A 12,648-nucleotide genomic window follows, 5' to 3' on the forward strand; every position below is an offset into this window, starting at 1 on the left:
TTCAGTACCGTTCCTAAGAGGAAGGATAAAGAAAAATCGGTTTGCGCTTGGCTGGTGTTGCTCAGTGGTTGAACATCAACCCATGAACCAGGAGGTCATGGTTTGATTCTTGGTCAGGGCACATGCTGGGATTGTGGGTTCAATCCCAGTGGAGGGTATGTAGAAGGCAGCCAGTTGATGATTCTCTCTCATCATTGATGTTTCTATTTTCTCTCTCCTTTTCCCTTCCTCTCTCTCAAAATCAATAAAAACATATTTGAAAAAAGAAAAATTGGTTTGAGGTGTAACAAAGGAGTTTATGGTGTTACTGGGGGGTTTTTAATGGTACAGTAAATTCGAGAAGAAGAGTATTAAATGTCTCCTTTTTGCTGTTCCCCCAAACAGTGTGAGTATTCCTATTCTGTTCTTCCAAAAAAGATGTGAGGCTGTCCCATAGAATGTGGTTGGTGTGGTGTAAATGAATGATCTTGTACTTCTGTACAGAATCAGTGAGGTGTTTATTCACTTTTCATAATGTCTCTATTAAGTGGCTTTTCTTTGACTCCTCTCCCTACCCGCCTGCCTGTAATACCTCATTTCTACCTGTTAACTCTTCTGTTGCCTTCTGTAGGTTCCTTTAGTGTAATCTATTTGCTGTCTGATGTTTAAATTGTATGTTCAAGTGTTGGATGATTTTGGAATTTGTAAGCAAAATTAATTTTGAAAAACTCTTTGTAAGCCTAATTTTTCATCTGTATCTTCTGATGCAATAGAATGGTTCGGTAAAAATAGTTGTCTTTCTTAATTGTCACCCCAGCAATATAAAAGGCTAAGCCAACAATATTAATCTGAAATGAGAACTGAATGCTGTAGAAGAGTTGCCTATCAAATGAAATTTTAAATTGTCCTTTTGTCTAGAAAGCTTTAAAAAACAGAATCTGAGATTCACTGTTTTTGTTGCTCAAAAGGAACCTTAGACATAATCTAATCTCACTCTTACACTTTATAGTTGAATGTGCAGGGGCCTAAGAAGTGCGACTTGCTTATGATCACATAGTTGATGAGCAATAGAAGCAGGCCCGTGTCTAGAATTGGCTGGTAGGCCAGTTTCCTATATAGATAATTACCATTTACTGAATTATGTACCTGGGTATGTCCTAACCATGAAGTAAGTAGAAGGGGGAACTTATACCACTGGATAGAAGGCTACATGAGCTGATGAGAATAATTTGTGCCCAAGACATTTGCCATTGCAACCTCTGGGCCACAACTACACAGTTGTTCACTTTTTCATTCATCTGTCTCCTCAGTATGGTGAAAGCCCTCTTTTCTTCTCCTAAATTTGAATACAAATATCATTTAGACCAGTGGTCGCCAACCGGTGGTCCATGGACCACTGGTGGTCCGTGAGAGATTGATGACCGCTGATGTAGACCTAATATTTCCAAACGTAACTTCATAGTGGGAAGTAATGGTAGCCTGTTCTTATATTTCAGCTCAGACAGCTATAACTGCACCAAAGATGTGGAAGAAACCAAAAGATCGGACCCGAACCACTGAAGAGGTGTTAGAAGCAGAATTGGAGGTAAGGGGCAGCAATAAGTCTCTTTAGCCTATCTTCAGAACAGTGGTCCCATTTGCCAAGACAAGTTTATACCTCTTTCTTGATAATGTTTTCCAGGTAGAACTTGATATATCAAGCTCAATGTCTGACTTTTTTTAAGTATACTTACAGAATTTGAAAAGATTTTCAGTAGCATGTCTTTCTTTCAAATACCTCTTCTAAAATGCCAAAAAAATAAGTTATTAATTTTTGGTTAACCCCTTTGTCCCTTTAATTGAATTTTCCCTTATATTAACCAGATGGAAAGACTAATCCAATACATAAAAATGGAGCCCTGGCCAGTTTGGCTCAGTGGATAGAGCATCAGCCTGTGAACTGAAGGATCCGAGGTTCAATTCTAGTCAAGGGCACCTGTCCGCTGTTGTACATTCAAGTGTTGGATGTACAGTACCCAGTTGGGTGCATGCAGGAGGCAGCCAATCAGTGATTCTCATCACTGATGTTCTCTCTCTCTCTCTCCCCCCCTTCCTCTCTTAAATCAATAAAAATATAGTAAAAGAAGAAAAATGGAGGTAGTTTTTTCATATACCCATTTATAATAACGATAAAAATCATCAGGAAGATTTTAGGGAAATTTATTTTCAGTCTGTCATCTTTTAACATCATCTCAGTAAGATAACTTTTCACATGTGGTTTGTTCGTTTGAACTAGATTACACCAATTTTGTAATAGCACATCAGGTCCAGATGATGACCTGGGCAGATGAAACATGGGCAGATGTTAGTCCTAAGTAGTGCTCTAACAATTCATAGTCTGCAATCTCAATATTTTCAGTGCTGTGTTCTGCAGCTCATAAATAAAGAGTAAATGCCTTAGCTGGAATTGGCTCAGTGGATACAGCATTGTCCCGCAGACTAAAGGGTCTCAGGTTCAATTCTGGTCAAGGGTAGATACCTCCAAGGGCACGGACTTGGTTAAAGGCTTGATCCCCAGCCGCCTCCCTTCCCACAACAGGGCACTTTCAGGGCAGCCAATTGACATGTCTCTCTCACATCGCTATTTCTCTCTCTCTGTCTCTTCTCTTCCACTCTCTAAAAATCAGTGGAAAATTATCCTTGGGTGAGGATTAACAATAATAATAATAAATAATAAATAAAGGAAGGGTAATATAAACTATCTCTTTTTTTGTCTTTTTGAACGCTTCTATCTATTAAAATTTTGTTGAATTTTAACATGATAATATTATGTACAGAAATTATTTTAAAATCACTTTAAATACATTTGTTTTATAAGGTTTTTCTGTCTAGTTATAATTCTTACCCACTTCAAGCAGCTCACACAGTATCTTTTTGTTAATTCTCCCTGTCCTGTCATTGCACTTACATGACGCTCTATTGATGTCACAGTTAGTCCCATAGCAACCACAAAAATGTTTCATAGATGTGATTTCATTGTGGTTACTGGGATAAGAATTGGCAGTAACTTATAGTGATGCAAATAGTTGTTGCACTTCTTGTGGCTGAACAAGAAAATGTTACTTTTATGGAGAAAAAATACCTCCCAGAGGCTGGACAACCATTCATATTTCCTTCAAACTGATTCCTCGTTAGATTCAGCTGTGGGCTTTTTCTGTTTGTTTTGTGTGGTGGTTTTTAACTTTCTCTTATTATGCTTCATGTTTCTTTGGCTTATGGCTAGATTTTTAAGTATTACTGAATATTAAATGAGTAGGCCAGCATTCTGTGCCTTCACATATTCACCCTCTTCAGGGAATGGGTCACTTAGGAAATAGTTCAGGCTTTGTGGACTGCATGATCCCTGGCACACTTCCTCACTTCTACTGTAACCCAAAAGCAGCCATAGACGCGTGCAAATAAATCAGCATGGCTGTATTTTAGCAAAACTTTATTAATGAACACTGAAATTTCATATAATATTCATGTGTCATAAAATATTACTCATATTTTTTTAAACCATTATAAATGTCAAAATCACCCTTACCCGTGACACTATAGAAAAACAGGTGATGAGCCAGATGTGGCCCATGAGCCATATAGTTTGCTAAAACCTGGTTTAGATTATTATTATTCTTCATACATGAGAACTATTTTGACTCATTTTAAACCAATCGCCTTTTTCTTAACCTTATAGTTTACAAGTATAATAAAAAGGCTTTTTTTCAGAAATCCCAGTCCCTTTCATAAAATGGAGCATTTATTAGAGTACCTTAGTACACTCTGGCTGTCGTTGTCTTCATTTTCACTGGTCATCAAGCTCTCCTTAGGAAGGTTTTAGCCCTTTCAGGTATCGGCCTATTTTAGATTATAAACTGGATTGTTCATCATAAATATTTTATTAAATTATAGCATGATAGCATGAAAGATGATTCCTCTTAAAGATTTTAGTCAAGGCATCTTAAAATTTAAAATTTTAGGATATTTCATCATTTGCTACGTACATTGTTGTCAATCTGATTTTTTAGCATTTAAAAAAAACTCATTCATTAAGCAGGCAGTTTTTTCAACTAAATTCTTTAAACAAGTTCCCATAAAAAGTTCACTTCTGACAGTCCAACCAATAAGGTGCTTTCTTTTTTCAATCTGATTTTCTGAGTAAATAATTTCAGAACTCTTAGACATTTACAGATAAGTTGAATAGAGCTTCTTCCTGCTAAAAGAGAAAGAACCATTACAAATATTTAATGCATTGTTTTTGTGGGTTTCCTTGAAAAATATACCTTTTTTAATATATTTTTATTGATTTCAGAGAGGAAAAGAGAGGGAGAGAGGGAGATAGAAGCATCAGTGATGATAGAGACTCATTGATTGGCTGCCTCCTGCATGCCCTGTAACTGGGGATCGAGTCCACAACCCAGGTATGTGCCCTTTACTGGAATTGAACCCAGAATCTTTCAGGCTGTAGGCCAAAGCTCTGTCCACTGAGCCAAACCATCTAGGGTGGAAAATATACTTTCTTTTTTAAAAAATATATTTTATTGATTTTGTACAGAGAGGAAGGGAGAGAGAGAGTTAGAAACATCGATGAGAGAGAGTCATCGATCAGCTGCCTCTTGCACATCCCCTACTGGGGATATGCCCACAACCAAGGTTACATACCCTTGACCGGAATCGAACCCTGGACCCTTCAGTCCCCAGACTAACACTCTATCCATTGAGCCAAACCGGTTTCAGTGGAAAATATATCTTTTAACAATGTGCCTCTGATACCTTAGAGATTCTGTGTTCTCTGAATTATGATTAGTTATTTATGCAATAACTTATACTGCTTTTTCCACTGAGAAGTTAACTTTCCAAGTAATACATTCTCCTTTAATATATAGTAGATTATTCATAGTTTATTAATTTTAGGATGTTAATGATGGACATTGAAATTTGAATTTCATATAATATTCACATGTTATAAAATACTCTTCAGAATTTTTTTCAACCATTACAACCTCTACCAAACCTCTACACAAAATGTTGTTCTTTAAAACAGAATTCTTTCACATTTTAACAAGATCCAAATTAAGGATTCTCTATAATTGTATATAGAATAACAGTACACTGCTGTTTAAATAGTATGCTGTTGTTTAATAAGTTTTAGTACCATTTATATGCCACATTATTGAAGATATTCTTGATGACCTGTACATATATCTTGATGACCTCTACTTGAGGTTTGCAGCTCATTATGACATCATTTAGACTCTAGTAGAATATACAATAAGAAAAAGTGAGACTGCTAACTCATGATTTAAACTTGATAGATCTTGTTTTTCTCAAAGTCGAAAAGATTACCTATTTTCTGCCATGTTTTATAAAAATAAATAATTTCAGCCTTTATTTCTTTGGAATTTTTATGTTTGTCTTTCTTTTGAAGGCTACTATACTATCTCCCCCTATTCTTGTAGTGAGAAAGAGTGTGTGTGTGTGAACTTAACTATTCCATTGTAGAAATAAAACCTAAAACTATCTGTCTGCTTATCACATTTTTAAATTTAGTATATTTTATCTATTATCTGATATATAGTAGGAGAAATTTTACTAATAATACCTGCTATAATTACTGTAAAAAAAAAGTAGGATTTGTAACTCTTTGATTTTTAAATAAATGTAATTTTATAAATCAATTGGGGCAACCACTTTCTGGTGTATATGACATTCTTTTACACAGCTTTCTGTTGAAGCAGTTAACAGTGCTATTTTTTGGCTCTCCTTGTGCAAATTTATCACTTGGAATGCCTATTTCCTCTGAGCACTTTTTCAAAGGCTCATTTTCAGAGTGCTTACCCTTCATGAAAAAGAAAGAGACGTAAAGTTCATGGAGAACTTTGCCTCAGGAGTTTTGATAGTTCATATGGCCCTTGAGAAATCCATTTTTTGATAACTTAAAAATGAAATAGTGAAAACTTCTATGGTGAGTAACTCAATCCTATTTTGCTTTATAAAAGTAGTCAGGATGCACCAGGACCCAGATTTCTTCCTAGGGGATACATTTCAAGCATGTTTCCAGACGTGATTTGAATAAGGTCACAGTCTCAGAGTATTCTAAGAATCAGTAAACAAATAGCCGAAACCGGTTTGGCTCAATGGATAGAGCATCGGCTTGCAGACTGAAAGGTCACGGGTTCGATTCCGGTCAAGGGCATGTACTTTGGTTGCGGGTACCTCCCCAGTGGGGGGTGTGCAAGAAGCAGCTGATCGATGATTCTCTCTCATCGATGTTTCTAACTATCTCTCTCTCTTCCTCTCTGTAAAAATCAATAAAATATATATATATTTAAAAATAAATAAAAAAAATAGATTTTACCTAACAAATGGTGTCCTTGTAAAATGAGAGATGATTAGCGTTGTGGGACTTAGTTACTTTAAACTATTCATTGAACTTTATTTTGCCACCAGAGGACAGCACAAAAAAATACCCTGTAGTGTTTCTTTTTATATTTGCTGAGCTGTAGTGGTAAGGGTAGGCATGTTTGATTTAGATTTCTGACTTGGACTGTTTCATGTCCTTCACGTGCCAAGGATTAACAGTTCTTTCCATTCTAATCTCTGATACATTTAGATTTCATTAGTCATGTTAAAGCATCTCAGAGGCCATTTGAATTATCTGCACTATCCCAGGAGATGAAATGAGAAAAGTGTTTTTAAGTAAACTTACCTTTCTAGTACCATATGCTGCACACAGACATCCTTAACATGAGTGACATGTTTTCCTATACTTTTGAAGAGGTTTAGGTGTATTTGCACACAGTGAAAAAAGCATAACCTCTGTGTTCACTTATGCTTTAGCTTACAGTTGAAGAGGAACTTTCAGGTGACAAAGTACTTGAAGCTGAGCAGGAGAAAATGAGCCAAGGGTTTCATCCTGAGAGAGATTCCTCAGACCTAAAAAAAGTGAAAGCTGTGGAAGAAAATGGAGAAGAAGCTGAGCCTATCCGTAATGGTGCTGAGAGCGTGTCTGAGGGCGAAGGAATAGATGCTAATTCAGGCTCCACTGATAGTTCTGGAGATGGGGGCACGTTCCCTTTTAAACCAGGTAAGTGTGTCCTGTCTTCCTGTGTACATCTCTCCTTTTTCCCTTTATTCCACTGCAATATTAGAGAAATGTTGCCTCTTTCTAGTGAAATAGTAGATGGAAGGAAGAAGCTTATCGTAGTGTAGTATTTAAAGAACAGGTCAGCAGGCACAAGTTAGTGATTAGCAAATCCAGAGAATTCTATGTTGATGGAAGTGATATCTGATGCTAATGTTCTGCTTTTACTGAAAAAAAGAAAAAAAAAGTGCAGCTGGCAAAGAGAATCAGTCAGCGGTAGGCTGGTTGACTTCAACAAAGCACATTTAATTTTATTGTGAAAGGGATATTTCAGATATGACCATGTCCCTTGAGAGTGTACTCATCATTTCACAAGGCTTGAACCCCAGTAATGAGTTCCAGTAATGAGTCAGGAGCAGTCTGATTGCATACCTGAGCAACTGCAGGATGGGAAGTGCCCTGTGAAATATATGATAAACCTGAGAAAATCTTGCAGCTTTAGACATCATCAAATACATTAAACTTCTGTCCCAATACTGTGTAACCATGATTGACTTTGAGGTTGTGGAGATATTTGGTGTGGTGGTGAATCGTGGTTCGTTTGATAGAAAATTTGGGGTAAGGAAGTTTTTTCTTAGTATGCCAAATCTGGAGTGACTGCATTGATATAGGGTTTGAATGTAAGATATCAGACTTCAAAAATAATCTACACCAGTGTATTTCAAACTAATAGTTTAAACCCATTTAATAGGTTGTGAAGTTAAGTTATTAGTTAAAACCAACAATTTTTAAAAAGGAAAATAGAGCAGAAAATGTCAGTGTGGCCCTGGTCAGGTGGCTTGGTTGGAGTGTCGTCCCATACACCAAAAGATTAAGGGTTTGAATACCAATCAGGCGTATCCCTAGGTTGAGGGTTCAATCATTAGTTGGGGCAGTATAGGAGGCAGCTTATCAATCTCTCTCTCCCTCCCCCCTCTAAAGTTGGAATAACATCCGTGAGTGAAGATTAAAGGGCAAGGGGGGAATGTCAGTACATTACATGTATTAAGGGTAATATTGTTTCAGAAACTTATTTATGTTTGTTCTGAGTCATGAAGTCATTTCTTGCTGTGAGTTGTAGTAAAAAATGTTTGAAAGTCACTGATCGATACTCTCTAAAAGTCAATTTAAAAATATTAAAAAAACAAAAGAAGAAAAAATTGCTACTTGCTTTTTATTTAATAAAAATTTTTTAAAAAATAACTATATAATGAGAGTAAGGTTGTAAGTAATGATAGCTTTAACAATAGTAATAGTAGAAAAGCAGTGTTAATGTTAAAAATATTAGCTGAGCTCTAACCTGATTGGCTCAGTGGATAGAGTGCCGGCCTGCGGACTGAAGGGTTCCAGATTCAGTTCCAGTCAAGGCCATGTACCTTGGTTGCGGGCACATCCCCAGTAAGAGGTGTGCAGGAGGCAGTTGATCGATGTTTCTCTCTCATCGATGTTTCTCTCTCATTGATGTTTCTGACTTTTTGTCCCTCTTCCTTTCTGTAAAAATTCAATAAAATATATTTTAAAATATATATTAGCTGAGAAGTGTTTAATATCATGATTTTTAGAGAAAGATATGTGTATCTCCAGTTTAGTTGGCTTAGCCAGCAAGTACATTATTTTTTTCAGATTCAACTGTAGTCAGGAATAAAAATTCTTTATCTAGCACCTTAAACATTTCAGAATCTATTTTTTAATATATATGTATTTTATTGATTTCAAAAAGGAAGGGAAAGAGATAGAGAGATAGGAACATCATGGATGAGAATCATTGATTGGCTACCACCTGCACGTCCCTACAGGGTAGGAGTGGTGGGGGAGGGATTGAGCGCGCAACCCGAGCATGTGCCCTTGGCCAGAATCAACCTGGGATCCTTCAGTCCGCAGGCTAAAGGCTCTATCCACTGAGCCAAACCAACTAAGATAAGAATCTTAAATAAGTTATTTGTTACTCTGTTTTGTGTCTTTTTACATTTTTTCCCCAGAATAATATATCCAAGTGAATAAAGTATTCCTTTTCCCAGAAACCAAGAATACTATTAAGTTCCTTATTTCTGAGTTGTTTATAGGCATGGTAATTTATATGAGGATGATTAAATGGTCCTGGCCAAAGGCTGCTTAATGTGTTTATGAATGATTCCTATACCAACTTACTTCAGCTTACTTTGCTATCCAGGGGTACCCAGAAGGAATAAAAGAACAAATAGCAGTTTAAAATCTTTACATGGCATTTTCTGACTGCTCAATATTTCCTTTGATTTGTTTATGATGAGATAAAGTAAATATTGGAATCGGATTTGTGCTTTTACTGGATATACATATAATGACCTCATAGACAGTTTGTTCTGCCTATTTTTTCCAGCATCCTGGAAGCCTGCTGATACTGAAGGCAAGAAGCAGTATGACAGGGAGTTTTTGTTAGACTTCCAGTTCATGCCAGCCTGTATACAGAAACCGGAGGGCCTGCCTCCCATCTCTGATGTAGTTCTTGACAAGGTAAGCTGAGTACTCAGCGATATATTTTTGGTGGGAACTCTTTTTGTTTGTGTGTATTTTATATTTTACTGATTTTTTTAGAGAGAGAAAGGAAGGGAAAGGGAGAGAGAAATACGGATGTGAGAGGGGAACATCAGTCAGCTGCCTCCCACAGTGGGAAACACAGGCATATGTCCTTACCAAGGACTTGAACCAGCAAACTTTCTGTACACAGGTCAACGCCCAACCAGCTGACCAACACCAGCCAGGACAGGAATGGGTTTTTATTATAAGTGCAAATATGTGAAGTATGAGCGATTTTTAGGAATTGTAAGACTAAATGGTATTTCAATTAAAATGTATAATGAATGTTTAAGAATTAAAGTTTTCCTAGATATTATTGGATTGTCAGATTTCTTATACAACAATAATAATAATAATAATAATAATAATAATAATAATGGGGTTTGACCCATATTTGAGTGATAAAGCTTTAAAAAATTTTAATTGTCTGCTTATTATAGCTATTTTTTTAGTGATGTAGTGAAAATTGTCGGTTGGGCTAATATAGCTAAAGTGAAAGTGATACCAGACTCTTTCCCCACTGTCCTGCAGTTTCAGTATGGAATTAGAATGGCATTGAGGGCAGGTCAAAACTAAGGAAGGTAGATCAAACTTTAGGAGTCAACATAATTCAAGTAATGTATATCTCAAAATTCCCCCAATAGAGTCTTATAATAATTAGTCTAATCCTCTGCATATAAATAGGCATCCTTTATCTTCACATCTGACCTTAGTGGTGCAATAGATTCTCATAATAATTAGTCTAATCCTCTGCATATAAATAGGCATCCTTTATCTTCACATCTGACCTTAGTGGTGCATACAGGAAATTAGTACAGTCAGTGTTTATTTTGTATGTTTATTAAATTTAAAAGAGTGAAGTTAGATGTTTATCTGCCCAAGTATTCCTGTAAATCAGTGATGGTAATGAAGCTTGAAATATTTTTGCTTTGAAGAGGAACTATTAATCCCTAATCAAAGTAGAGGGTAAATATCTTATAGATTGAGATCCTCCTCTTACTAAGATTTCTAACCCTGGCTGGCATTGCTCAGTGGTGGTTAGAGCATCGGCCTGCACAAGGGAAGGTTGCAATTGGATTCCCAGTCAAGGGCACATACCTGGGGTGCTGGGGGCAACCAGTCAGAGCCTGTCTGTCTGTCTCTCGCGCGCTCTCTCTCCTCTTTCCTCCCCCTCTTTTCTACCCTCCCCCACCCCTCCCTCTTCTTTTCCTCCCTCTCTTTTCTACCCTCCCCCACCCCTCCCTCTCTCTTCTTTTCCTCCACCTTCTCTTCTATTTTTTGAAAAGCCAGTGGAAAAAATATCTTTACTCCTCAGGTGAAGATTAAAAAAGACAGGTTTCTAGTAGCTGCTTATCCAGACCTTATTCCTATTATTTTACTCCGATAGTAACAGGTCTTCTTATTTCTGTTGCTATCTAAGTATTTTCTCTTTGGTACTTATGTGAGGAGTTGTGTGATTGATTGGCAGTGCTAATTTAAGGCTACTTCAGAGGGTAATTGTTATATCCACTGAATTAAATTATTCTCTTAGAAAATATTCCTTCTTGTCTTCCTACCTTAACTGTTTCTGACCTTGGCTCATCTTTTGTTGATTTCTCGCTGAGCTACTTAGCTTCTATGCCTATACAAAACTTAGATTGGCAAGACAGAGCGAGATTTTAAATGTTATCATATGTGAAACATAATCTCTTTTTGACACTTATTATCCACTCAGAATACATGCTGTTCTAGTCATAAGTCAGCAACATCAAAACCAAAATCAAAAAGATCAATAGCAGTATTCTCATAGGTAGATTTGTATGACGTCCTGAGTATGCTGGGGGAAAACCCTAAAATTTGACCCTAGTTATAGGATCTCAAAATAGTTTGTCTTGTGTCATTCTACTGGTCTTGATTAGTTAAATGGTTATGTCTAGCCTCGTTTGGAAATTAGGCCTCTTCAGGCCAGGGCATCAAAAAACCACTGTTGACTGAGGGCTTTAGGGCTAGCCCAGAGAAGCTGTCCAGGTTTAGACTGGCTTTTCACTGGTTAAGGATGCCGGTGGTCACCATTCCAGCAGACATAACTCTTCATTCTAAGCTTTTATCTGGTGGTAGCAGATGCTTTTGAACTTGTGTTAATCTTTCCTTTGCTTCTTCATACAGATCAACCAGCCCAAATTGCGAACTATAGACCCTCGGGTTTTGCCTCGAGGACCAGACTTTACTCCAGCCTTCGCAGATTTTGGAAGGCAAAGCCCTGGTGGAAGAGGTGTATCTGTAAGTGCAAGTTCCCTACAACCCAGTTAGAAACTGTCAAAGACTTCATGGCATCTTGTCTAAAGCCGAGAGAGCGGCTTTTATCCATTGGTTCCTTTAAGCAGGAAGAAGAGTAGAAGAGGTGAAGACTGTCCTTTCCAAACTAATATTAAAGTAAATAAAGAATACACTTGAGTTGTTTTTACTTGAAAGGAGCTGGTCTACATTAATTTGTTATGTATATGTATATATATTTCACCCCCAAGTTTAAATGACCTTCAAATGGGTTAAAAAATACAGCCAACCTTGAGTATGATTCCTATTTTGTTCTGAGGTGTCCTGATGTAGTAGAGATCTCTGATGACTTTCAGCTAATGGTCATTCTTTGTCCTTGTTTCTACAGATTTGCAAAGTGCAGAGCAGGCATGGATTGCCAATTCTGGAACAGAGCAAAGCCCCAACTTGCACTCCACTGGCGATGTCGCACCCACCCTTGAAGAGCCTGCCTCTAGGGGTGCGCTGAATCCTTGTTTTTGTTTTGGTTTTTTTTTTTTAAGCAATAGCTTATGATGTTATAATATTTTATGTTTTGATTTCTCACTTACTATAGCTCTTGAAGTGAAAATACGAACCAATGACACACACAAAAGAGCGCAGTGTTAGTCAACTGCAGATTGCCTTTACACCCCCTAGTGGCAGGCTCTTCAGCGGTGGAAGTGGCATCACCAATGGAGTTA

At 37.1% G+C, this 12,648-nt stretch overlaps 1 protein-coding gene across 24 annotated transcripts in view; it reads left to right on the plus strand.

Annotated features, from left to right (window-relative positions):
* The window catches only part of EIF4G3 (eukaryotic translation initiation factor 4 gamma 3), a 242,118-nt gene that overhangs the window by 165,056 nt on the left and 64,414 nt on the right, over positions 1-12,648 (plus strand). For 17 of the 24 annotated variants that reach the window (XM_045585085.1, XM_036445739.2, XM_036445740.2 and 14 more), the window contains 5 exons: positions 1,476-1,564; positions 6,838-7,084; positions 9,477-9,610; positions 11,819-11,932; positions 12,315-12,425. In XM_045585085.1, the coding sequence (XP_045441041.1) occupies positions 1,476-1,564; positions 6,838-7,084; positions 9,477-9,610; positions 11,819-11,932; positions 12,315-12,425 (695 nt within the window). The remainder of the gene's footprint in view (positions 1-1,475; positions 1,565-6,837; positions 7,085-9,476; positions 9,611-11,818; positions 11,933-12,314; positions 12,426-12,648) is intronic. The other 7 variants (XM_045585086.1, XM_036445747.2, XM_036445748.2 and 4 more) reach the window with 1 other exon arrangement.

The sequence above is a fragment of the Pipistrellus kuhlii genome, unplaced genomic scaffold (genome assembly GCF_014108245.1).
Source record: "Pipistrellus kuhlii isolate mPipKuh1 unplaced genomic scaffold, mPipKuh1.p scaffold_m20_p_2, whole genome shotgun sequence".
NCBI lineage: Eukaryota > Metazoa > Chordata > Mammalia > Chiroptera > Vespertilionidae > Pipistrellus > Pipistrellus kuhlii.